Source organism: Lissotriton helveticus, chromosome 2_1, assembly GCF_964261635.1.
Source record: "Lissotriton helveticus chromosome 2_1, aLisHel1.1, whole genome shotgun sequence".
Taxonomy (NCBI): domain Eukaryota; kingdom Metazoa; phylum Chordata; class Amphibia; order Caudata; family Salamandridae; genus Lissotriton; species Lissotriton helveticus.
In genome coordinates this window covers 1,439,051,655-1,439,075,222 of record NC_136059.1, presented here as the reverse complement: position 1 = coordinate 1,439,075,222, position 23,568 = coordinate 1,439,051,655, and the positions used below count along the sequence as shown (strand labels likewise).

Genomic DNA, 23,568 nt, shown 5'->3' with positions numbered 1-23,568 from the left:
CATGTAGGTAGGGTGGTAAAGGATGTTTTTTTGGATGAGAAAACATGGGTTACTCACTTTACGAATCTTTACAAAAAATATGATGATTCACATATGGACACGACTGTGGAGAACCATGATTCCCGAACAGACCCTTTGGCTTTTACTTTAGGGGAAACAGAGCTGGCAATAACTCAAATCAAATCAGGGAAAGCCCCAGGTCTGGACAAGATCCCGGGGGACTTATATAAGCACGACCTAGGAATATGGGCACCTTATATTAACTATTTGTGCAATACATTATCTTGCTCTTTAGAATTTACAGAAAGTTGGAAGGGAGCGGAAATTGTTTGAATTTTTAAAAAAGGCGATAGGATGGACCCTTGTAACTATCGGCCAATAAGCTTAATGGACATCCTACAGAAAATGTATTCACGACACATTTTATTACGTGTGAGTGATTGGCTGGATGGAAATAATATTTTAACCAAATTCCAAGCTGGATTCAGATCAAAAGTCAGCACAATAGACCAAATCTTTAGATTTTGCTGCCTCTATTGGAAGTACGTAGAGATCAAAAGGTGCCACTTATATGTTGCCTTTGTTGATTTAAGGGCAGCATTTGATCTGGTGCCCCGAAATCTTTTATGGAAAACCTTGAGTGCAGCGGGCATGCCAAACAACCTCGTTACTCAGATTAAAGAGTTGCACGAAGGGAATTTTGCGAGAATTAGATGGGGCCCAAATGGTGAGTTAACTAAAAAAATACCCATTGAACGTGGAGTCCGTCAGGGCAGCGTTCTGGCTCCCACGCTTTTTTCCCTGTTCGTAAATGATATCCCCTCTTTTTTAGAAGGTTGTAAAAACGATTCACCAAAGCTTAATGGCGAAAAGGTAACTTCCTTACTATTTGCTGACGACACAATTTTGATATCCCAAACGAAAAATGGATTACAGTCACTATTGGACACTTTTAATGAATATTGTAGTTTAATGGGGTTGGAGATTAATGGAATGAAAACTAAATGTATGTCCCTAAATCCTATAAAACGGGACAAAGGTTGTCTAACATTAAAAGGAGCAAAGTTGGAATCAGTGCCCCATTTTTCTTATTTAGGGGTGACACTAGACTCCAAGTTCAATTGGAAAGCGCAAATGGACAAAAGTAAACTAATCTTTGCTCAGAATGTTAGACCAATTCTCAGGGAACACAGTCAAAGTACTAGCAAAGCAGTGTCCCCAGTGATGGAATTATTTAAATTTAAGGTCCAGTCATCAGTTCTTTACGGAGCAAAAATATGGGGCCCCGGAGCCAAAGATATTTTTAGAGCATCAGATAATAACTTTATGCGAAGTCTGGTGAGGGTCCCAAGAGGTACTCCGCTTGTACCCTTGGAACTGGACCTGAACTTTAAAAGAACAGACCATCATGTTCTGATTCGACCCCTAATGCTATGGGTTAGACTATGGCACGTCCCCGAACTCCAAGACTACAGAGACGGGTTAAAAGAAATTATTGCGCTTGACAGCCAAAGTGCTACCCCATGGCTAAGGCATGTTAAGTCCTGGTTGAGTTGTATAGGATTAAAACATTTCTGGGAGAATCCCGAGCAACTACCAGATAATCCCAAACAAATCTTAAAAAGGGCGTTCTGGACCTTTATAGGGAACAAAACTATAAGTAATACAACTAGCGGGACCATAATCTCAAAATTCTTAAGTTTTAAGGATGAACCCCTTTATGAAATTTTCATGGATGAAATAGAGCCCCCACTTGCCAAAACATTATTTTTAAAATTTAGGTACGGAAACCTTTTAATCAAAACAACATTGGCACGTTGGGCTAGGAGTCGTGATATATCGTCCCAAGAAAGGGATGAAACGTGTCCTATGTGTGAACATGAACAGATTGAAAATGAACAGCACATCCTTTTCTTCTGCCCCTCGTATGCTCAGGCAAGGAAGAGATGGATCAAACCAATATGCCTATTATTAGGCTTGAGGTCATGCTCACAGGCTCTGAGAATTCTAACTACTAACACGTCCCAACAGATAATATTTAGTGTCAGCAGATTTTTACTTTCTATTTTTTATCAAAGGAAAAAGAAGGGGCATCAACTGTAATTGATCTGAATTGTTGATCCGATGTGGTGGTCCATCCTACGACATATGAATGTATTGTTCTCCCATTACTCGTCTTCCAACATGGATTGTACTTTTATTAATGATTGTACTTTTTATTAATGTTTTATGTATCAATGTTTTTATGTAGAGATATGTTGTTTTATTTGATGTAATACAAGTAATGTGTGCACTGTTTATCTTTTATGGCACATATGCCGAAATAAAGATTTTGAATTGAATTGAATAAAGGTTTAGCTGGATCTTAACCGTGTTTACAGATGATACAGAGGAAGGAGATTCCTGGATGCTATTAATTTTTATTATGTCAATGTAGGTTTCTAGTCCCCCTGATAGGTGGCCATAATTAGATTTCCTCAGTGCTGGGGTGCGGAAGCAGATGTACCCCTCTAATTGGAACCCATTAATGTTCCATGAGCATAGCTTCAGGTTTGTTTTATTGTAGTCTTCCCCGTTATTATATGGATTGGTTTGTCATTGTGACTGGCTGTGTTGATGGTTCTAAGAATCTGGGGATGTTCAGAAATAGTAGGATGGTGTTAGTCAATGCCTGTTTGTATACTCAGCCCCTGCTCCCTGAGGGGTGACCGTCCTCGACTCCCCTAAGCACAGAGGGTACTTTTTCTTTCTTGCAGGTCGTTCCTTCTCGATTACTGGTGAGTAGTGGAAGCGGATATCCTATGTTGCAATGCGCAGAGGTTTGTATACCCCATGCTTTAAAAGCTTCCCATTCTTCCAAGACTTTGTTTGCAATTTGGATAGAGCCCCAAGTGGCTTTGGTGGATTCCCTGCTCAGAGCCTTGTCTGACTTTGTGAATTTCTATTGATAGAAGATTGGTTGTATTGATGCCTCTTAATGTTGGTATTGCTCCTAATAATTGGAGAATGTTCCCTCTGTTCAGGGTGTAACAAAGCCGTTTCGAGTCATACTCTGGAGTGAAAAGTGTGATGGTGAAGTTTGTTGAATGTTTGACTGGAGGTGCTCTAAGTGAGTTTTTCCCCGGTGGTTTTCCCCAAAAATACAGAGGGGCTGCTGGGTTAGCCCGATACAGTTATTTGATTTAGGGGTTTCTCTGCACCCGGGACCTAGGGAGGCTTCTGTGGCGTAGACTCTACTTTTATTTTGATTTTGCAGTGTAGGGAGGCCCAGGTGCCTGGTTGTTCTTGTTCTTGTTATTGAACTGCGCAATGCTCCCTGCGCCTCCTTATGGGCTTTATTATTGTTGGCGTTTTCTCGTTTCGCTGCTCCTGACACTGGAGTTGGGACATAGGTAACACTGTGGGCTGAGAGCTCATTTGCTGTGATAGTTGTGTTATTTTTTTTTTTTTTGTAAGACGTTTATTAATATTTCTCATTGCAGTACATATAGCATAGCCTACAATCCTTAGGGCCGGCTGCAACTCGTGGGTGTCTTTGATGGACAAAGAGGCGCATGTAACACATATGCAGTCACACATCGGCCACCTAAAGCCGTAGTTCGTTGACAGTAACCTTCGCGCTACAGGTGCTCTTATGTACAATGTGCTTGCAAATGACGTCTTACTTTATTAAACATAAGAAAACATTTCAACTCTGTAAACTGGACATTGCTCATCGGTGTGTCCCATTTTGTCGGCTGTATCTCCAAGGAACATGTCGGCAGCCGTTCTTCCCAAACCTATAATTATTGCGTGCTGACCTCCTGTGTTTGTCAATAGTGTGGGTGTATTTGACACTCGTATGTGGTCAATCCTTGCCACGAGGTACTCCGCCCACTAAGGGACAGCGGAGCCTCTCGTTTCATCCCTTCATTGTGTAGTGTTTCGCACGGGTAGTTGTATAGCCTGTCAGTCAGCTGAAGAGACTCGACCCACATCGGTCCTAATGCCTGAGTCGGAGTGCGTGGATGTCTCCAGGCTCATAATCTATATATGGAAGGCAAGTATCCAGAACAGTTAAACGGGGGGTGTTTATACGGGAGTGGGGGGGGGGGGGAGGTAGAGTGTGTATAAAAGAGTGTCGCTGTGAATGGTGGCTAGGAAGACACTTTTAGCGGGCCTTTGTGGTGTCATCGCGTTTGCAGGTAGACAGCTATCCTGCCCACAGGTTAGTGTGTCGGACGTGTTATGGGCGCAGGTGTCAGCCCTCTGGGCATTCGGGGAGGCGGCAACCTCTGTCAATCTAGATATGCTACACAGCCAGCGCTCCGAACGTGCTTTTACTATTGGGGGTGGGAAAGCTCTGTCCGTGCGCCCAGCGTATCCTCTTCTATACCTTCTGTGTTATCTCGCTCGTGTCGATCCCTATATGAATCCCCTGGTCACGCCTTCTTTTTGGAGGGAACCCATAAAACCATCCCAGAGCTGCACAATTGGAACCTGCCTCAAGCCCGCAACCTCCTCCCGATGTAAAGCCACACTTTCTGCTCTAGCCCAATTGGTGAAGGAAGCACACCAGTATTTAGGGATTGGTGGCTCCCGTTTTTTCCAGTGTTTAGTGATTAACCTCTTGGCTGTGATGAGGCCTAGATCCCAGAACCTGGCGTAAGTCTTGTTTGGTTTATTTCTTCTATACAGACCTAGTATGCAGGCCTCCCAAGTGTGTGGTAGCCCCGGGCCAGCGCTGTGTGTTAAGAGAGATGTCACCTCCCCCCAATATGTGGCCAGAGAGGGGCAATTCCAGAGCATGTGCAAAATGTCCGCGCCTATCAGGTCGCATCTGGGACAGGCAGCGGTGTCGATCATGAAGTATTTGTTGATCCTGTCTGGGGACAAGTACGCCTGGTGCATTATATAAAATTGGATGGTTCGGAAGCGGGCGCTGCGCGGGATGTTCATAGGGCAAGCTAGGATCATGGTCCATTCCTTATCCGTCCATTCCCTTCCTCGGTGGGTGGCCCATTTGTCTCGTATCGGCTGCGTGGATCGTTGTGTGTGTAGGAGGAGGGCCTGTGCCAGCCAGTGAATGATGTGAGTACCGTTGCCCATCACATGCAGATACTGCATTGCATGGTGCAACTGCGGCTCCTCCCGAACATCTCCCCAGGAATCTGTGTATGTCCTCAGGATAGACGCATGTGTCAGGAATTGTCCCGCCGGTAGACCCGTGCTCTCTGTCAGTTCCTCAAATGGGAGCAAAGCTCCGTCTGCGTAAAGGTCGCCTATCGTTTCCACTCCAGCCTCCTTCCAGCTCTCTAGCGTGCGCGTCGTCACTGCTCCGCCCCTTCTGGGTGTGCCCAACAGAGGAACCGCAGGCGCATATGGCTTGGTTTCCCGGGTCAATTTCAAACTGCGGAGGAAACACTTGCGGGCCACAGCTACATGTAGGGGCACTGGGCGCGGTCCCTTGGTCAAGGGATGGAACAGCGTGCATATCTGCGTGTGTGTCCATATGTATGTGGAGGTGGCAGTGTCGTCTAAATGCGCATCGCTCAGCCAGTGTGTCACCCATTGCAGCTGTGCCGCCAAATAATACAGCTCCATATTAGGAACCGCCAACCCACCCTCCGTTACTGGGGAGTACAGTTTTGTCAGGGCCACTCGGGGGCGTCCCGCGTTCCAGATCAGGTTACGGATCATCGATTCAAGGTCCCGGAAATACTTTGCGGGGACGTATAGCGGGGTGTTAGCAAAGTGATAGAGCAGTCTAGGCAATGCAATCATTTTAGTTAAAGCAATCCTGCTCGGTACATTTAGTGGCAGCGTTTTCCAGAAAGCCATCTGGGCTCGTAAAGAGGACATGGCTCGTCCCAGGTTCCCCTCCAGTATGTTCTCCACGTCTCTATATATGTGCACTCCAAGGTATTTAAAGGTGGTAGGATACCAGGTTAGCCTGACTCCACCCAGGTGCACGTCGCACTCCCGTGTGTCTTGGCTAAATGAATACACTCCGGACTTCGCCCAATTGACTTTAAGCCCCGATACTGTTTCAAACGTCCGGAAGATATCCGACAGTGCGTCCGGCAATGCTGTGAGGTCTCGTACGTATAGAAGAAAGTCGTCCGCGTATAGCGAAACTATGTGTGTACCATCAGCCAGTGGGATCCCCCAAGCCGCCCCGTGCACGCAGCAGCGCAGCCAGGGGTTCGATAGCCAGCGAGAAGAGTAGGGGCGACAGTGGGCAACCCTGCCGGTTGCCTCTGCGCACCCGCACTACCTCCGAGAGCAGTCTGCCCGTTCGCACTCTGACACTGGGCCGCTTATAGATTAGGTCAACCATCTCCTCGAATGCGTCTCCCAGGCCAAATCTGTCCAGTACTGCTCCCAGATAGGGCCACTCCAACAAATCGAAGGCTTTCTCGAGGTCGAGAACCAGACAACCCAATCTCGGCCAGTGTGTCAAGGCGGCGTCTTGTATGCGGAAGAGACGGCGGATATTGCGCGAAGTGCTCCTCGCCGGCACAAAGCCATTTTGGTCAGCATGTACCAGGGCCGGGACCTCCATAGCTAGGCGTCGGGCCAGCAAAGAGGTGAAGATTTTGTAATCAGTGTTCAACATAGCCAAAGGCCTGTAGGAGCCCATGTTCGTTCCGTCCCTGCCTGGCTTCAAAAGCGAAACCAGGTTGGCCTCATTTAGCGTGGCTGGAAGCGCCGAGTCTTCTATCGCAGCATTATACATTTTAAGCAGTTCCGGGATCAGTGCATCTGAACAGGTTTTAAAAAATTCGGCAGGTAGGCCATCTGGACCCGGTGATTTGCCATTGGAGAGGGCGAAGATAGCCTCGCGCATCTCTTCCTGTGTGTAAGGCGCCCCCAAGTCTCCCCGCTGCGCGTCCGTAAGGGATGGCAGTGGGATGTTCTCCAGGTAGGCCGCTATGGTTACCGACGAAACTCTCAGCTGGGACCTGTATAGGGCTTGGTAGTGCTGCACAAAGGCCCCATGTATTGCACTTTGAGTGTACACTACCTCTCCCACTGCTGTCCGGATGGCGGACACCGGCTCAGTACGACCCTCCTGTCTGACCAGCCAGGCCAGCAGTCTCCCGGGTTTGTCGCTGAATTGGTGCATTCGCGCCGAGTGGGCTGCATACTTAACGTTACGCAATCGTTCTAGTAGCGCCATATGTTCCGCACGGACCTCACCCAGCCTGTCGTCTGTTCCCTCTATCGCCTCCTGTTCCCAGCGGAGCAAGTCAGTCTCTACTCGGCGCAGGTCCGTCTCTATCTGTGTCTGTATGCCGCCCTGTGTGCCCAGGCAGTGGCCCCGCACCACAACCTTGAAGGCGTCCCACTCGATCTGCGGGGAGGACGCCGTGCCCGAGTTGTCAGCAAAGTAACCCGCCACGCAGGCCTGCAGGGAATCTCGGAAGGGGGCGTCTAGCAGTAGAGCCGGCTGTAATCGCCATGTGGGCGCTCCCAACTATGTGCAGCGTGTGTGGGTTGTGGTCAGAATGCGTCCTGCCCAGGTACTGCGAATCCGTTATGTGTGGCAACAGTTCCGAGGACACCATATATCTGTCTAGGTGGACATGTAACGAGTGTGCCCCTGAGAAGTAGGAGTATATTTTAGTGTTAGGGTTATGTGCGCGCCATGCATCCCTTAGGTCCCATTGTGCCGCCCATTGGGTGAGCGCCGTTGTGGCTCCCAGGGATGTGGCATCGGGTCTAGGCCGGGCCGAGCGGTCCAGTGTGGGATCCAGCACCGTGTTGTAGTCCCCCCCCAGAACCCAGGGGACTCCGTGCCAAGGCGCCAGCTTCTCTGAGACGCGTGCCAAGAAGCCCCCCTGTTCCGTGTTCGGAGAGTATATAGATGCTAGTACTATAGGTTGCCCATCAATGCGGCCCCTCACCAACACATATCTGCCCTCCGGGTCAGTTTGGACATCAGTCATTGCAAAGGGAGTACCTGGCTTCACCCATATCAGCGCTCCCCGGGCGAACGAGGAGTACTCAGTAGCATACAATTGCCCCCTCCACCTACGCCGCAGTGCGACCACCTCTGCCTTGTTCAAGTGTGTTTCCTGCAGGAGTGCAATCTGCACCTGGTGCCTTTTCAAGTATGAGTATATCTGATAACGGTGTGCTGGAGTGTGCATACCTCTAATATTCCAGGTGCATATGTTGTTCGTCGTCATCATGCCATAGTATGCTCCCCTCCTCCGCCCCCACAAACACCCGCCTAGCGCCCCTCCACCGTGCTCCCTCCTTCAATTCTCCCATGGACAACCCCCCACTACACACATAAATTTCAGGAAGACATCAATAAAGGGGAAAAAAACAATTCGCAGCAAAAACCAACAATGGGGAAACTCCCCTAAAATACCAAAAGGGCAGTAGCGAAACGGGCCACCGTCCATATCCTCAAAAGGAGAGGGACAACTTTTCAAGTCTGGGGGGATCGTGTGCTAATCACGGTCCGGACGGTTCAATTAGGTATATGATAAGGAAGATCAGAGCCCTTCCCTGGGCCGTATGTGGTAGTGTACATGTAGCCATAATCAATGCACCAGGTCCTGGCGTCGACAGTCCCATGAGGGGACCCACCTCTCGGCCAGTCTATGTAGTGGGTGAGTATATGCCCACCGACCCACCGTTAATTCAGTGTGAAAAAGTCATGCGGTGTTGGGGGGTTACTGCATCCCCCGATCAGTTAGCAAAGCTGGGGAAGGCGGTGACACAGACCAGGGGGGTGAGGAGGGGCAATCATGGCAATACTGTTCCGCCACCCTCCCGCCCCCTCGAGGGCCAGGAGTCTGGGGGAAGTACTCACTGTGTGAAGAACAAGCCAACTACCGCCCAGGCCCTGGGAGCCAGTCCGGCAGAAGACCAGAGTGCAGCTCGTCCGGCTGTCCCTTCAATCACTGCTCCATCCCCGTCGGTGCAACAGGGCATTCGATCTGTGTGGAAGCGCCATCAGTGGAGCATGTCCGCCGTCTGCGGCGTGACCTCTGGAAGTTCCACAGATACCTGGGAGTCCGGTATCCCATAAATGGCCTCATCATCGCTAGGGATTATCTGCTGGCCAGGGTCCAGAGCGACCTCCGATCCTGGCGAATTGCTCAATTGGGAGATTCTGCGGAGCGCATCTCGTTGTTCCTCGAGCATTTGATCTGCTGGCGGGGAGTGGCGTGATGTTTCCTCCGGGCGCCTATTCTGCTGACCTCTGTTCCCACGGCGGCGTCGCGGTCCTCGTGCTCTCGGCCTCGTCCCGTTCCCTGGTGCCTGCCGTGGCGTTGTTTCTATGCCGCTGTCCAGCCATTCACAGACCTCTTCAGGAGTGTTAAAGAAGTAGGTTTTGTCCCGCTCCACCACTCTTAGCTTGGCAGGAAAGAGGAGGGAATACTTTAAGCCCGCGTCTCTGAGTCTCCGCTTGGCCTCTAGGAAATCGTGCCGTTGACGTTGCACTTGGACAGTGTAGTCCGGGAAAAACATTATGTTGGCATTGTCTATGCGGACTTCCCCAAGCCGTCGGGTTTCCCGCAGCACCGTGTCTCCGTCCCTATAATTGAGGATCCTGAAAAGGAGTGGCCTAGGATTCATGCCTGTGGTGCGGGGCCTCGTTGGGACTCTGTGCGCCCTCTCCACTACGAAGTGCGGCGAAAGTGTGCCCGTGGGTAGTAGATCCCTGAGCCAGTCCTCCACTCGTTGTGCTGGTCGGTTCCCTTCCCAATTTTCCGGGACCCCCACAAGTCTAATGTTATTGCGTCTCGCCCTTCCTTCTGCATCCTCAGCCCTGTCTTCCAAGAAGTCCACTCTATTTAGAAGGTCCTGCACTAGCTTGTCCGTCTGAGTGACTTTGGGTTCAAGTTCTTTCACCACTCCTTCCAGTGTCTTGGTCCGGTCGGTTAGTTTCCTGTGGTCGTCTCGCAGGTGGGTGAGGTCAATCGCGACACTGTCTATTTTTGACTCCAGGGATGATCTGGTCTGCTGCAGCGACTGTTCCATGCGCTCCATAGCCGCGAGCACGCTATCCAGCCGCGCAGTTACCTGATCGACGGCCATCTTGCTCTGCGACTTGCCTGTTCTTCCTTTCGGCGGGGCTCCCCCTGTCCCAGTACGCGTCCTCACTCCGCCGGACATGTGCGGAGCCGCCCTGCCTGTCTTCCAGATGGCGCGGGAGAGGGGTGTTCCCGCGGCAGGCCCGTGTGCCAGGCAGCGTCTCTTAAGCAGTCCGCCAGTTCCCCACTCGCTTCCCTCACCAGGTCGTCTCTGGGTTCGAATCAGCAGCTTCCTCCGGTGGTGCTCTCGTCGAGGGTCGCCAGCCTGGACCCTGCCTCTCACTGCCCCAGGTCTGCCCCCGCCGTCCCGCTCTCGATGTGGGCCTGGGACATGGAAAGTTATGCCACTCGCGGTGTTGCGGGCCCCCTGCGCAGGGGACCAGTCGGTCTGCCAGCTGCAGCCGCCCAACGGTCAATTTGCTCGGCTGGACTGCGGTCACAAAGTCCGAGGGGGGGGCCCGCAGGGCGCAAGCGGCACCGGCCGCCACCCGGCAGCTTCTCTGCGTAGGCCCGGGGGTCCGTCCCAGTCGCTCCGTTAGGTCTTCCTGGGGTTTCTGTCACCCTTTTCACGGGTGTGAGGGGGCCAGGCAGGCTCACTCCGCAATCCGGGCCCCCAGCCGCCCAAAGGTTCCCCTAGGTCGGTGGCGGCCTCCGGGGAGGCCGCTCGCTGCAGGGCGGGTGTTGCAGGCTGGGGCCTATTAGTCAATCCTGGATCCCGCGCCTCCGCGTCCCCTCCGCCAGTTGTGGAAGGCACAGTCCTCTCCGGGGGCCACTGGAGGGATCGCCGCAGGCCGCGCTGGGTCTCCGGTCGCCAGCTCAGGGTCGCAGCTCCACCACGTGCGTCTCCTCTCAGCCAAGCAATGGCGACTCACCTCCGGGCTCCCAGCAGCGCAGCGGTGGGACGGGTGCGGTATGGTGTACGTTCCACCTTCTGATCAGGCCCCTGGCAGGTGGGCAGCAGCGCGCCGGGTACGACCTCCGGCAGCTAGGGTTCCTCTGCTTCTCAGCTGCGGTCTCTGGGGGGCCCGCCCCTGTCCGGGCCGGCGTCTGATTTTCGGGGCCTACTCGGTAGGCCCGAGCCGCGGCCTCTCGTGGTCGCCCCGCCGGTCCGGGAGTTGCCGGCCCCGCAAGCGGGCCGCAGGAAAACCGGTGCCAGCCGCGCCGGGTCTTCACAGACAAAGTCGGCCCAGGTGCCGATTATCGCTCCGTGAGGGTCCGCTTGAAGTTACTGGCGGCTGCAGGCAAATTTGGCGGAGAATTGGCCCAGGGAAGGGGAGCTCGGCACAGAGCTCTACCTTAGCGCGTCCTCCGCCATTGCGCGCGTAGCCAGCCCCCTGATAGTTGTGTTATGATGGTGGCTCTGTAGATGTAACGATGGTGAGTTTGAGGTTACCTTGTCCCATAGATTTCCCCTGTGTGAGGTCAGTGTTTTTGTTAATGCCTGAGTCTGATTTGGTCCCTGCGTATGAGGGTTCCCCCTATCTTCTGTTAACAATAAGAGTCGACTGTTGTTACTGTCTTCTTTATTCTGTCCGATTGCGTCTTTTCTGATGTCTGGAGTACCAGTTGGATAGCCTACTAACGCCGAATCTGCCAGAGCGGAGCTGTTGCCATTTGTGCCACTTTCTTGGCTGCTGTGGACAAAGTTTCCTTTGGCTGACTTATTCTTTCATGAGCTGTTGAAACTTGTGCTGTAGTGTCAGGTGTGGTTATCTTTTGCTGTTGTATTTTTATGACAAAGAGGGGATATACTTTTGTGTGACTTAGGAATGTTGTTTTATTGCGGCCTTTTCTCCCAAGTTGGCGACGTTGCTTGGCGTTTTGAGCTGTAGTTTGTTCCTTTTGTGGCTGATGAATCCCAGAGGCCTGACTGCACCCTGGGCAGCTCAATTGGTTTGAGACAGTAGTGTTTTTGACTACAGGATCCTTTTTTAATAGACCCTTGGGCGCTGTTTTGTCTAGATTTGCTGTGGCTTTTTCATGATTTAGGCCCTTTGGCAAGCCCTCTATGAGTGTTGATGCAATTGAGGGACGTAATGACAGTTTGTCAATGAAGGGACTGCAGCTGCAGTTCAGTTTGACCTCCTGCTGGGCTCCGCTGATTAGTAAGTTTAATTGCCCCAGATTTTCATCTATCCCCCCTACAAAGACAGCCAGGGTGTCAAGTAGTGACAATTGCAGGTCTATTTTGTCAGACTGAAAGGGTAGCACATCAACAATGTGTTGCATAGTGTTTAGTAGAGTATCCCATGTGTTCTGTTCTTGGCTTTCGGTTCGGCTTGTGGAGTCCAAGGTGAGGCTTAAGGGGCTATGCCATGGAATCGGTGTGTTTTTTGCTTGTTTATTATCCATCCCTTGTTCGATACCAATTCTGGCCATGGACAATGGCGTTTTTTCAAGAGTGTCCAAAGTGTAGGAGGTGACTAGTTCGGCCCATTCCTGGGATCCTAGGTAAGAGAGGGCGTCGTACCCACCATGCTTCAGAGGTCCCTTTTGAGGTCTCTGCCGTACCTCCCATTGTGGTTTCCAAGAGGGCCTTCACAACCTTGATGGCTTGTGACTGTAAGGGCTGATCTTGAGCGGGCTTTTGGAGGTGTCTTGCAAGTGGTTGATTTTGTTGGGGCTCAGTTTTGGCATCATGCGCTGAAACTGACCACTTACTATCTGATCCCGCTGCCGATTGCACTAGTTGTGCTACTTGAATTTCATTGTGCTTGTCTGGCTCGTTTGATGTGGTTCCAAAAATGATGGGAGACTAGGGGAGCTGCCCATTGTTTGGGTGTGGGCAGGGGGGCTAACCGGTGGGTCGGTTGCCTAGAAAGCAAGCAGGGAGAGACGTGGGCGACTAGGGTTGGAGAGCTGGCTCGCTCCTCTACTTTCATTTCCATTCCTCCACTCCTATTTGTGAATCAATTTTGTTAAGTTCGAAAAAAATTCCGGTGTTTGTGGGACGACCGCTTGTTGGTTCGTGGGAATTTCCGCACTGGCTTGTACCATAGCGAATTCATTAGTCAATTTTAGAGGGAGAAGTGAATCTTGTAAGCCTTGAATTTTGCCACTGGAAGAGAATATAGATGATGTTGCATCTTTTAGGAAATAGAATTTTGAATAGATTTTTGGTTGGAAAAGGTATGATGAAGGCCCCCCAGGGTGATCTCCTGTCAATGGAGGGTCCGGGTAGCTGCTGGGATGGGCCGGGGCCAGAGGAACCTACTGCATCCTCAGAAAGAGCTACCAGGTCTTTATTTCTTGACCTTATGTTCCTGTTGCATTTGATCTTGCACGTTGGCGCCAAAGGCTGGCCCCTTTGCCTTTCGGACCTCATGGTGGGGAATGTTCTGAAAGCCCCAACCCGGTCTTCACCCATAGCCGGAGCAGGTACTGATGTGCTTGAATAGGCTGACAGCCTCTCCACTCCAGACCATGCTTCCCAGTTACTTTCCACCAGGGATCCCGCAGCGCCAGCAGTGCCGAAGTGCAAGGAGGCAGTCCCCGCTCCCGGAGGAGCCAGCACCACCCGCCTGAAAGTCGCACGGGACTCCATTGCCCACGAGCCCGTGCGCGACCTGCTCACCACGGAGGCACGCCCACCTGCCCTCCGGTGCTCATAACACCTCGCCGGACCCGCTGCCGCGGGTCCCGCAGCGCCAGCAGTGCCGAAGTGCAAGGAGGCAGTCCCCGCTCCCGGAGGAGCCAGCACCACCCGCCTGAAAGTCGCACGGGACTCCATTGCCCAGGAGCCCGTGGGTGACCTGCTCACCACGGAGGCACGCCCACCCGCCCTCCGGTGCTCATAACACCTCGCCGGACCCGCTGCCGCGGGTCCCGCAGCGCCAGCAGTGCCGAAGTGCAAGGAGGCAGTCCCCGCTCCCGGAGGAGCCAGCACCACCCGCCTGAAAGTCGCACGGGACTCCATTGCCCAGGAGCCCGTGCGGGACCTGCTCACCACGGAGGTACGCCCACCCGCCCTCCGGTGCTCATAACACCTCGCCGTACCCGCTACCGCGGGTCCCGCAGCGCAAGCAGTGCCGAAGTGCAAGGAGGCAGTCCCCGCTCCCGGAGGAGCCAGCACCACCCGCCTGAAAGTCGCACGGGACTCCATTGCCCAGGAGCCCGTGCGCGACCTGCTCACCACGGAGGCACGCCCACCCGCCCTCCGGTGCTCATAACACCTCGCTGGACCCGCTGCCGCGGGTACCGCAGCGCCAGCAGTGCCAAAGTGCAAGGAGGCAGTCCCCGCTCCCGGAGGTGCCAGCACCACCCGCCTGATAGTCGCACGGGACTCCATTGCCCAGGAGCCCGTGCGCGACCTGCTCACCATGGAGGCACGCCCACCCGCCCTCCGGTGCTCATAACACCTCGCCGGACCCGCTGCCGCGGGTCCCGCAGCGCCAGCAGTGCCGAAGTGCAAGGAGGCAGTCCCCGCTCCCGGAGGAGCCAGCACCACCCGCCTGAAAGTCGCACGGGATTCCATTGCCCAGGAGCCCGTGCGCGACCTGCTCACCATGGAGGCACGCCCACCCGCCCTCCGGTGCTCATAACAACGTCAGGTAGACGCAGAGCGGGAGCAACGCCGGACGAAGCACGGACAAAGGGCGGGCCGTCTGTGGCCGTCCGGGGACGGAGGAGGACGGGCCGGGCCACATAGTTAACATCTTGATAAATAACAGTAAGAGATTAGATCCCCTATCAAATACTGGGCTAAAATTGGACTTCAGAACATTATAACACTACAGCCACCCATCCTACATCCACAGGCTGCATGGGGATACGAAAATTGATGGAGGGGGAAATGGGCCAGACAATGTCCAAAAGCTACGAAAAGATTAGGCAAAAGGGCGAATCACTCTGCCACTAATGATGTAATTGATCGCATTGATATACTTGTGGAGGAGTGTAGGGAAATCCTCGACACTAATCAAACTGTGTATCCTGAGTTAGACAAGGCTGGGGTCAACCCGGCCATAATTAATGTTTCCAATGAGCTACCAAAAATACCGGCTATGTTTAAAGCCAAACGGAAGCAGAAAACCCAGGAAAATGTAGACATCCTTCTAGAGGTATCCCCTAATGAGCTGAGCGAATCTCCTACTCCTGTGGCAGGGTCTAACCCTGTTGATCCTGAATGCGACACTGAGCAAACTATAATAGCTCCTCATATTCTTCTAGGAAACAGGTTTGCAGTTTTAGCAGAGGTTCATAATGAGCCTCCCCCTTCCACCAATAACTCTTGTGCCAGGGGCAAGTCATCACCCATGGATATTGGTACTCTATCCAATTTGGTTATTTTATTAAAAGATGAAATAGAGGCACTGAGGTCATTAATTGTTAACCTAACCACTCAGATCTGTGAAAAAGATATGGCTATATTAAATCCAAAAATCAAAGTGGGGCAGCAAATTTGTAATCCAATCCCTGGGAGAATTGACGATGTCAGTAAAGTTCCCCAATGTAGATGGGAAAATCAATCTAACACCAAGACAATGGGGAAAGTAACAGATTTAAACACTAGGGCCCAGATGTAGGTAAAACTTATTTACCGATTCTTATTTACCGAATTTTACCGATTCGGTAAATAAGAATCGGTAAATAAGAAGGGGGGGTATGTAGGAACATCCAGATGTTCCAATTTACCGATCGGTAAATATCTGTATTTACCGAATCGGTAAATACCGACCGGTAATGCTCCATTCATTCCTATGGGCTTTGAAGCCCATAGGAATGAATGGGGCATTACCGGTCGGTATTTACCGATCGGTAAATACCGATTTTGACAAGGGTGCAGGGGGTGTCACTTTGACACCCTCTGGCACCCCCAAAAAAGGTTCGGGGGCCATATGGCAGGCATACCTGCCCTAAGGGCAGGTCTGCCTGTCATATGGCACAGGTGTGCATGCACACATGTGCATGCACACCTGAATCGGTATTTTAACATCAAATACAATTTGATGGTAAAATACCGATTTTGTAGGCCTTGTGGGACTCAGAAGAGTCCCACCTACATATCAATTTTAACGGTCGGTAAATATACCGGTCGGTAATTTTACCGGTCGGTAAATATACCGGTCGGTAAATTTACCGACCGGTAAAATTACCGATTTGCAGCGTTACAGTCCCCCTACATCTCGGTAGCCAAATACCGGTCGGTAACGGCCGAATTCGGCCGTTACCGACCAGTAATTGGCCACCTACATCTGGCCCTAGAAGCTCTGTGCAAAAAGGGAGGGACAATGGCCCACCTCCCCGAAGCCTTAAAAGCAATGGGAAGGGTTTATTGCCCAGCCAAACTGCTAAGAGCCCAGTTGCGCCTCAATCAGCCTCACCCAATATGACTGATGGTTCACTAACCCAAGGGGTAGGTATGAAAATGAATCGCCATTACAAATCTGACCTTAATAAAAACAAAAATATCATATATATGACTAATGTTTCAAAATTAACAAATACAATATATGGAAAAAGAGAACACCCGGATTCTCTGACTAACAAAGCAATTCATTGGCTGCGCTATGTCAGAGGATGCCGTTCGGTGATCAGGGAAGACATCGTAGAGGCGAGAAGATTGAGCCGCCCTGATCTAGTCAGTGACTCTATAGAGCTAACAATGAAATCCCCTTTCCTTGCAGAAAATCTCTTTACCTTGGAATTTAGATGTAGTGGTCCGTCGCAAACCCAGATACAGCTAAGGAAAACATGCCCCCATACTGTAATGCCTATCCCTGTCATCCCTGAACGTATGAGAGGGAAGGCTGATTCTGGCCTAAATGACATCGATTGACAACCATCACTTCGCCAGACAGTTGCTAGTGGGACAGAAAGGTCATCTGCTGGAAATGAGTGTATGTTCCCATTGAGAAGAAACAAGGTTTTTGGGCCTGAATTGAGTGTTGTTTATCCTGATAGCCTACATTTGCAGCCAGCTGTTGAGAGTGTAAATTCCTACCCCTCTACCAATGACAAAAGGTCAAAAAGGGATGTGGCTCCTTTAGCCAGGGAAAATTTGGAACTTGTGTCCACGAACAAGAATGTTATCCACTTTAACCACCACATTGACTTACAAAGCATGGTCGTTCAAGATCTACCAGTGGCTAATGAGGCTGCATCTCTACCCAAGCCCCTGGATGGCAATAAGGATATCGGGGTGAAACTTCTCTCATGGAACATTGCTGGTCTCACCTCAAAACTTGACTCTGGTGACTGGGTTTCTTTTATCAATTCTTTTGACCTGTGTATATTTCAGGAAACCTGGTGCTGTGATCCATCTTTTACACAAGGTTACCTGAATTATTTGGTGCCTGCACTAAAGGGTCCTAAGGGGAGACCTATGGGTGGTCTTACCATCTGGGTCCGCCAGTCATTGAAACTGATCGTTAAAGTAATCGACACTAGCCACAATGACATCCAACTAATCAGATTGACCTCGGATACTTTGGGTTTGATTGATGTCTACAATGTATATGTAAGGAGCTCCAGGGATGGGAGGCTAGAGGTTTTAGCGGCCTTGGGTTCCCTACTTGAGAATTACTCCCAAGACAAAAACACTATCATTGCAGGTGATTTCAATCGAACATTTGAACCCCTAGCCATAGATGAGAACTTTCTTGGTGATGATGTGGATTGGCAATGGGGTGTGCCCAAACTAGAGTTGAAACCAGTTGTCAGATGGACAGAGGATGTGATTGGTTTAAATGCTATGTGTCTTGAAAAAGGTCTAAGAGCACTTAACGGGAGGACCTCAAGTGATAAGCATGGGGAAATGACGTTTGACAACGGGCGGCACAGAAGTCGAATTGATTATGTACTTTGTAGCCTGGAGCTCTGGCCGCTACTTTGTGAATTACTTTTAACCCGACTTGCCATCCTGCGCTGGGCTAGGTGGTCTCTGGAGGTCTCTAGAGATCTTTCTTCGGTAGGAGAAGTTGGTAGTTGGAGTTCTGGTAATTCCCCCACGCTGGCCTGCCGGTCAACTGCACTGCGCCCCCTGCCACCAGTCGCTAGTCACCAGTTCTGCTGCTATTCTCTGCTGGATTCTCTGGGTTACAGCCCTCTGCTGCAGCTCACACTGCTTTCCTGATGTCCGACGTACCTTGAGGCAGAATTCTAGTAATCAATGTATAAGTGACCAGGTTTGATCCACCAGCCTGCGTAACTCCTGCTTGGGCTGGGTGAAATCTGGAAGATGGAAGGAAATGCCAGCTAGGCAGGGTACGCAGGTGAGAGCTGGTCATGCCCTGATTTCCCCTTATGCTGGAGGCTCCGGGGCTCGACGTGGCACCCCAATGAGATGCCCCCCGCCAACAACGCTGCCAAAGCTTACAGCTTGCTGCCCACTGCCTAGTGTGCGGCACTTCACGGTTCCCATGGCCTCCGTGGCTCCCGCAGCTCCTGCCGCTTCTCAGCAGCAGCAACAGTGGTTTGCTCCTGTGCTCCGCCGCACTTAACAGGTCTTGCGGCTCCTGTGGCTCCCTCTGCTTCCACTGGTTCCTAGCAGGAGCAGCAGTGGGTGTTCTGGTGCTCCGGTGGCACACTGGCTCAGGATCAGGAGTTGCAAAGCGTCAGACAGCTCTTTGGGACAGGTCCTAGGAACTTTCCCATCAACTCTGTTAGACAGGAGGTCAAGGCACCTGTAGGCTTGGAGCTAAAATGTTTTCTCTGTGGGCAGTATGGAGCTGAAATCTCACAACACCATCTGCCTTTTGGTAAAATATGCCCATGCCCTAAGGACACAGCCTAACTAGTTATATTTCATGTCCCAGATATTTTTCAGACTCATTAACTATGCCTAGTATGTCGCACAGCATCAAGTCAGCCCTGGATACTAGTGACTCAGTTGCTCGCGCTATGGAGTTCTCTGCGGTGGTGCACTGCCATGCTTGGCTTTGCACGTCAAATTTCCCAACAGATGTGCAAGGCACTTCCATGGACTACTTCTTTGATGGCATCCTCTAGTTTGTAGCTGTAGCCAATACTGCATAGGAGAGGTTTAAGCATTGAAAACCTATGGCTGGAAACCTAGCGCCTCAAAATCAACACCCTCAGTGGGGTTTTAGGTAGATCTGTTGCCTTCTGGCTTCTCAAGCCACTTTTGATTCCATCCAAAGCAGTCTAGTGAGCCACAGTTGCAGCAGCCCTAAAATCACTTGGTCATACAATATTGGGGCAGAGGCAAGGGTTGAGGGTCAAAGCATCCAGCATCAAGTCTCCTCCTTCTCCTTCTCCTTCTCCTCTCCCACACTACCAGAAAAGCATTACTAGTTTGCTCTCACCAGAGTATCAGGAGTATATAGGCAATTACTTCAGACCAGTAGCTCCTACAGATAGTTTAAAGGAGGTATGCCTATCTTTCCTACAGGACACCTCTCCCATCCCTCCCCAGCCTTCTCTCCTATATGAAGATCATGTTTACGTCTTGCCGAAGGAGGTGGCAGCGCTGCTCCTGAAGGAACAGTAGAGTTAATGCTGGAGTGAGAAATCGGGCAAGGACACTATTTGTGATACTTCCTTGTACTCAAGACAGACGGTGGTCTGCTTTCAATCCTAGACCTCAGGACCTTAAACTGTTACCTCATGAAGGAAATGTACAAGATGCTGACCTATGCTCAGGTCCTGTTGGCGTTGGAAGTGGAAAACTATTGTCACTAGATTTGGAGGACGTGTATTTTCACGTTCCGATCCTGCACTTGCATTGTACCTCTGTTTTTTAGTCGGCTTCATCCATTATCAATTCATTGTTCTCCCATGCCGCTTGACATCAGCACCTCAGATCTCCACAAAGGTCATGGTGGTAGTTGCGGAACAACTCAGACCACCAGGGATTTCAGCGTTCCTGTATCTGGACGACATGCTAAAAAAAGTTGAGTTGTTAGAGGTGGTAACACATCATGTGCAGTCAAGGGCAGCTCTGCTATAAAACCTAGGCTTTTCAATCAACTGGCCCAAATCTCACCCGGAGCCCGCCCCCCCCCCCAATGTCTACTATTTGTAAGGCAGTTCTGGATACTACCTTTCTTTGCACCTTACCTCCTCCTCAGAGGATCCATACATCCGAAAGATGGTTTCATTCTTCCAGGAAGGCTCACGAGTTCCAGTCCAGATGGACTTACACCTGCTAGGTCTACTGGCCTCCTGTATTCTCCTGGTAAGGCACATACATTGGTACAAGAGGGATTCGCAGAGGTGCCTCTTCATGCACGGGTAGATTTGTCAGACACCAATTGTGTCATGCTGGGACACTACAGCTGATGTGGTCTGATCTGGGAATCTTCCTTGTGGGATGTCTTTCTGTCCTCCCTCCTCTAGCAGTGGCCGCAGTAGTGACTGATGCCTCCTCCCTAGGGTGGGGAGTCGAACTGGAAGATTTGGACATCAGGGCCTTCTGATCTCCAAGGGAGCAGGTGCTACAGATCACCTGCAGCAGCTGTGTGCAACTCGGCTGGTCCTCAAGGCCTTCCTTCACTCCCTTTTGGTTAGTCTGTCCACATTCTGATGGACAATAGCAAATTATGTGGTATATAAACACACAAGGAGGGATATGGTCTCAACTCCGTTGTCATGAGGTATTTCAGCTGTGGTTCTGAGCAGAAAAACCCTCAAGAGATCTGGTTGACACCCAATTGCCTGGCGGGGTCTCTGAATGACAGAGCTGACAGCCTGAGCCTCGGTTATCTTGTTGAGCATGAGTGGCATCATTTACCAGAGTAGTCATGGGCATCTCGCCCTGTGGGGGACTCCTCAGGAGGATATGTTTGGCTTCTTAGAAAATGCACATTGCCAGTAGTTCTGCACCATCAAGTATTGCAGTCTGCTCCATTGAAAAACTTTAAATTCTGCAGCTCCTATTCAAGCATTATGGCATTCACGAGTTCCTCACATTTGTCACAAATATAAATATAAATGACCTAAATTAGAATTCACTGGTTAAGCTACAGCACAAGACTGGTGAATCAACTAACAGACACCTGCTGCTGTAATAAAGTATGTTTCACTCAGCACATCAGATTTTTTGCTCACATTAGGAAGACGCTTGTAAAGATTAGTCACGTGTCTTTATTTTTTAGCGTCTGGACAACTTTCTATAATTCCCATGACAAAATCATCAGAGAAAATGGTTTTCTCTCAAAAACGGTTAATTAAATCCTGACTCGCAGAGGGATTAGTATTTTCACTGGGCAAAACCACCTTAGAACTCACCAAAATACACACAATTTGATATGCCACTGTCACTACATGATTTACATTGTGATTCAAATCTTCTCACCCTTTTCTATTTCAATTATGTGAGCCCCCAATCATTCCCTACAATGCATTTCTTAAGGTCAAAATTGGCAAACTTTGACCACCAAAACAATCCTATCGGTTTGCTTCTTGTAACTTTTCATTTAACAGTACCAAGAAAATCAATGTTCAACCCAAAGTTTAAGGGTCTGATTTACAATAATAAAATTATCCACAGGTTGTTATTGATAGTGGAGAAGCCCCAGGCATTAACTATATAGGAGTGCTCCCACCCAGATAATACTGCCATACTGCTGAACTATAATCCATGGGTCATAATATGTCTTCGTGCTCTATGTAGGGCAAGTAAGCACTATGGCATTTAGCACACCACAAGTAAAAAATAACAGGACAGCAGCTTTTGTTTTGTTTCGATTTGGTAAGGAACTCTTTGGTTAAAAGTGAAAACAGCTGTACAAAGTGTACATCAATAGGTCTCCAACCAGAAGACATTAGCAAGCAATATCTAAATCTGAACCAATTGCATCTAAATATGAAACTGAACCATAGGAACATTGGAAACCATAAAAAAGATTAGAAATAATGATTCAAATCAGTCAATATTTTCAATTGTCATGAAAGCATGACGGGATACACAACTTAACATATCGGTTGTAGGAAATTGGTATTTCATTAAAGATATACGTTGGTGGTGGTCATGGTACAGATGTCACTCTATTAGTTATGAGATTTTGTAAAAGGTATATTAAAGCAAACTTACTTGACTGCTTCGCAGAGCAAGCACTCATTGGAATATGTCTTTCCATCCGTTCCACAAACTGGGTTCAAATTCTTTGGACAGCCTGGCAATCCATAGTCTTCACAATGTGGCTTAGGAGAAAAGGAATGCAAATGCATGACAGATATTCTGTAATTATTCAACAGAAACGTAAGGCACATGATAATGTGTAGGGATTACTTCAATCAGCAATGCACAGATACATGCTCTATTACTTACCGGTAATCTTCATTATTCCGGGTCCCGTTGTCTTCGTCCCATTCATTAACATATTGGAGATAACCATCTCCCGACAGAAAAAAAGAGCAGAGGCATGCTGGGACCCTAATACTGCCCCTCCCACTGGGAGTACATAAGCAGTACTTACCCAGCATCCTGTCTGTACAACCAAGCCCAGATAGGAAGGCCAGCCGCCCGTTAGGGAGGGAGGGTCGTATGAATGGGAGGAGGACAACGGGACCCGGAGTAATGAAGATTACCGGTAAGTAATAGAGCATTACCCCCAGGTCCCTTATGTCCTCGTCCCATTCATTCACATATTGGAGAAATACCAAAGCAGAAAACAGGCCTTCCCAAACCTCAAGCACACCCAGGAAACCACACCAAAGGCAGCAACCCAAGGGAGCACCGAGAAGGAGGATGGGAAGACCGCAGGAAGCCCCCGGCCAGCAACCCGGAACAGGACAGCAGGGCCCAAAACAAAGACCGGAGACGACCAAGAAAAAAACAGAAGGCCAGGACCACAAAAAGGAGGCTACCAACCAGAGAAGAAAACCCTGACCGGCCTGGAGAAGGCCAAAGAAAGAAACCCAGTCCAGGCAACAGGGCGCAGCCCCAAGCAAGCAATGGAGCAGAACAGGAGCCAGGCCGCAACCAGACTGAAAAGGACAGGGAGGGAGACAGAGACCCGAAACCCCAGGAGGCCAAAACCCCCACAGAGAAGAAAAACCACCAACCATACCAGGAGGCCAAAAAACCCAAAACTGGCAGAGCAGAGGAAGCAATCCGGAACCGAACCGGAACCGGAACCGCAACACAGAGGTCCCACCAGGCTTGACCCCAGCCAACGCTGAAGAGGAGCTAAGAGACAGCAAAAAAACGAAGACAACAAAGGCTCAAGGAACCAGGAAGCCAGGACCAGAGCCCAGCAACCCGCCAAGGCAGGAGGACCCACAGGCCTAACCAGACCCTGGAAGAAACCCACGCAGAGCCCAGGGCAAAGGAAAACGGCCGGGTGGCCGAACGAGATCCCTGCACCCCAACGCCGGACCAAACAGAAGGCCGGAAGAAAGAACAAACACAGGAAACCGCTAAAGTGAGAACCGGAGGAAGAATAGAAGGCAGAGGGCAAAGCCACCAAACCAGAAGGAAGCCCGCAGACCAGGAGCAATAGGAGGCAACCCAGGACATGCCAATCCAGAAGCACCGAACCCCAGGACCCACACAGGACCGGACAAGGGACCCGCAGCCCAGGAGAAAAAAAGAGAGCGGACAGCCAGACAGGAGCAAAAGGGAAAC

General features: G+C 50.5%; 1 protein-coding gene across 1 annotated transcript in view; it reads right to left on the bottom strand.

Annotated features, from left to right (window-relative positions):
* LOC144819788 (trypsin inhibitor ClTI-1-like) overlaps positions 1 to 23,568 on the bottom strand; it is a 748,451-nt gene that overhangs the window by 136,853 nt on the left and 588,030 nt on the right. The window contains exon 3 of the mRNA XM_078677535.1: positions 22,033 to 22,142. Coding sequence (XP_078533661.1) covers positions 22,033 to 22,142 — 110 coding nt within the window. The remainder of the gene's footprint in view (positions 1 to 22,032; positions 22,143 to 23,568) is intronic.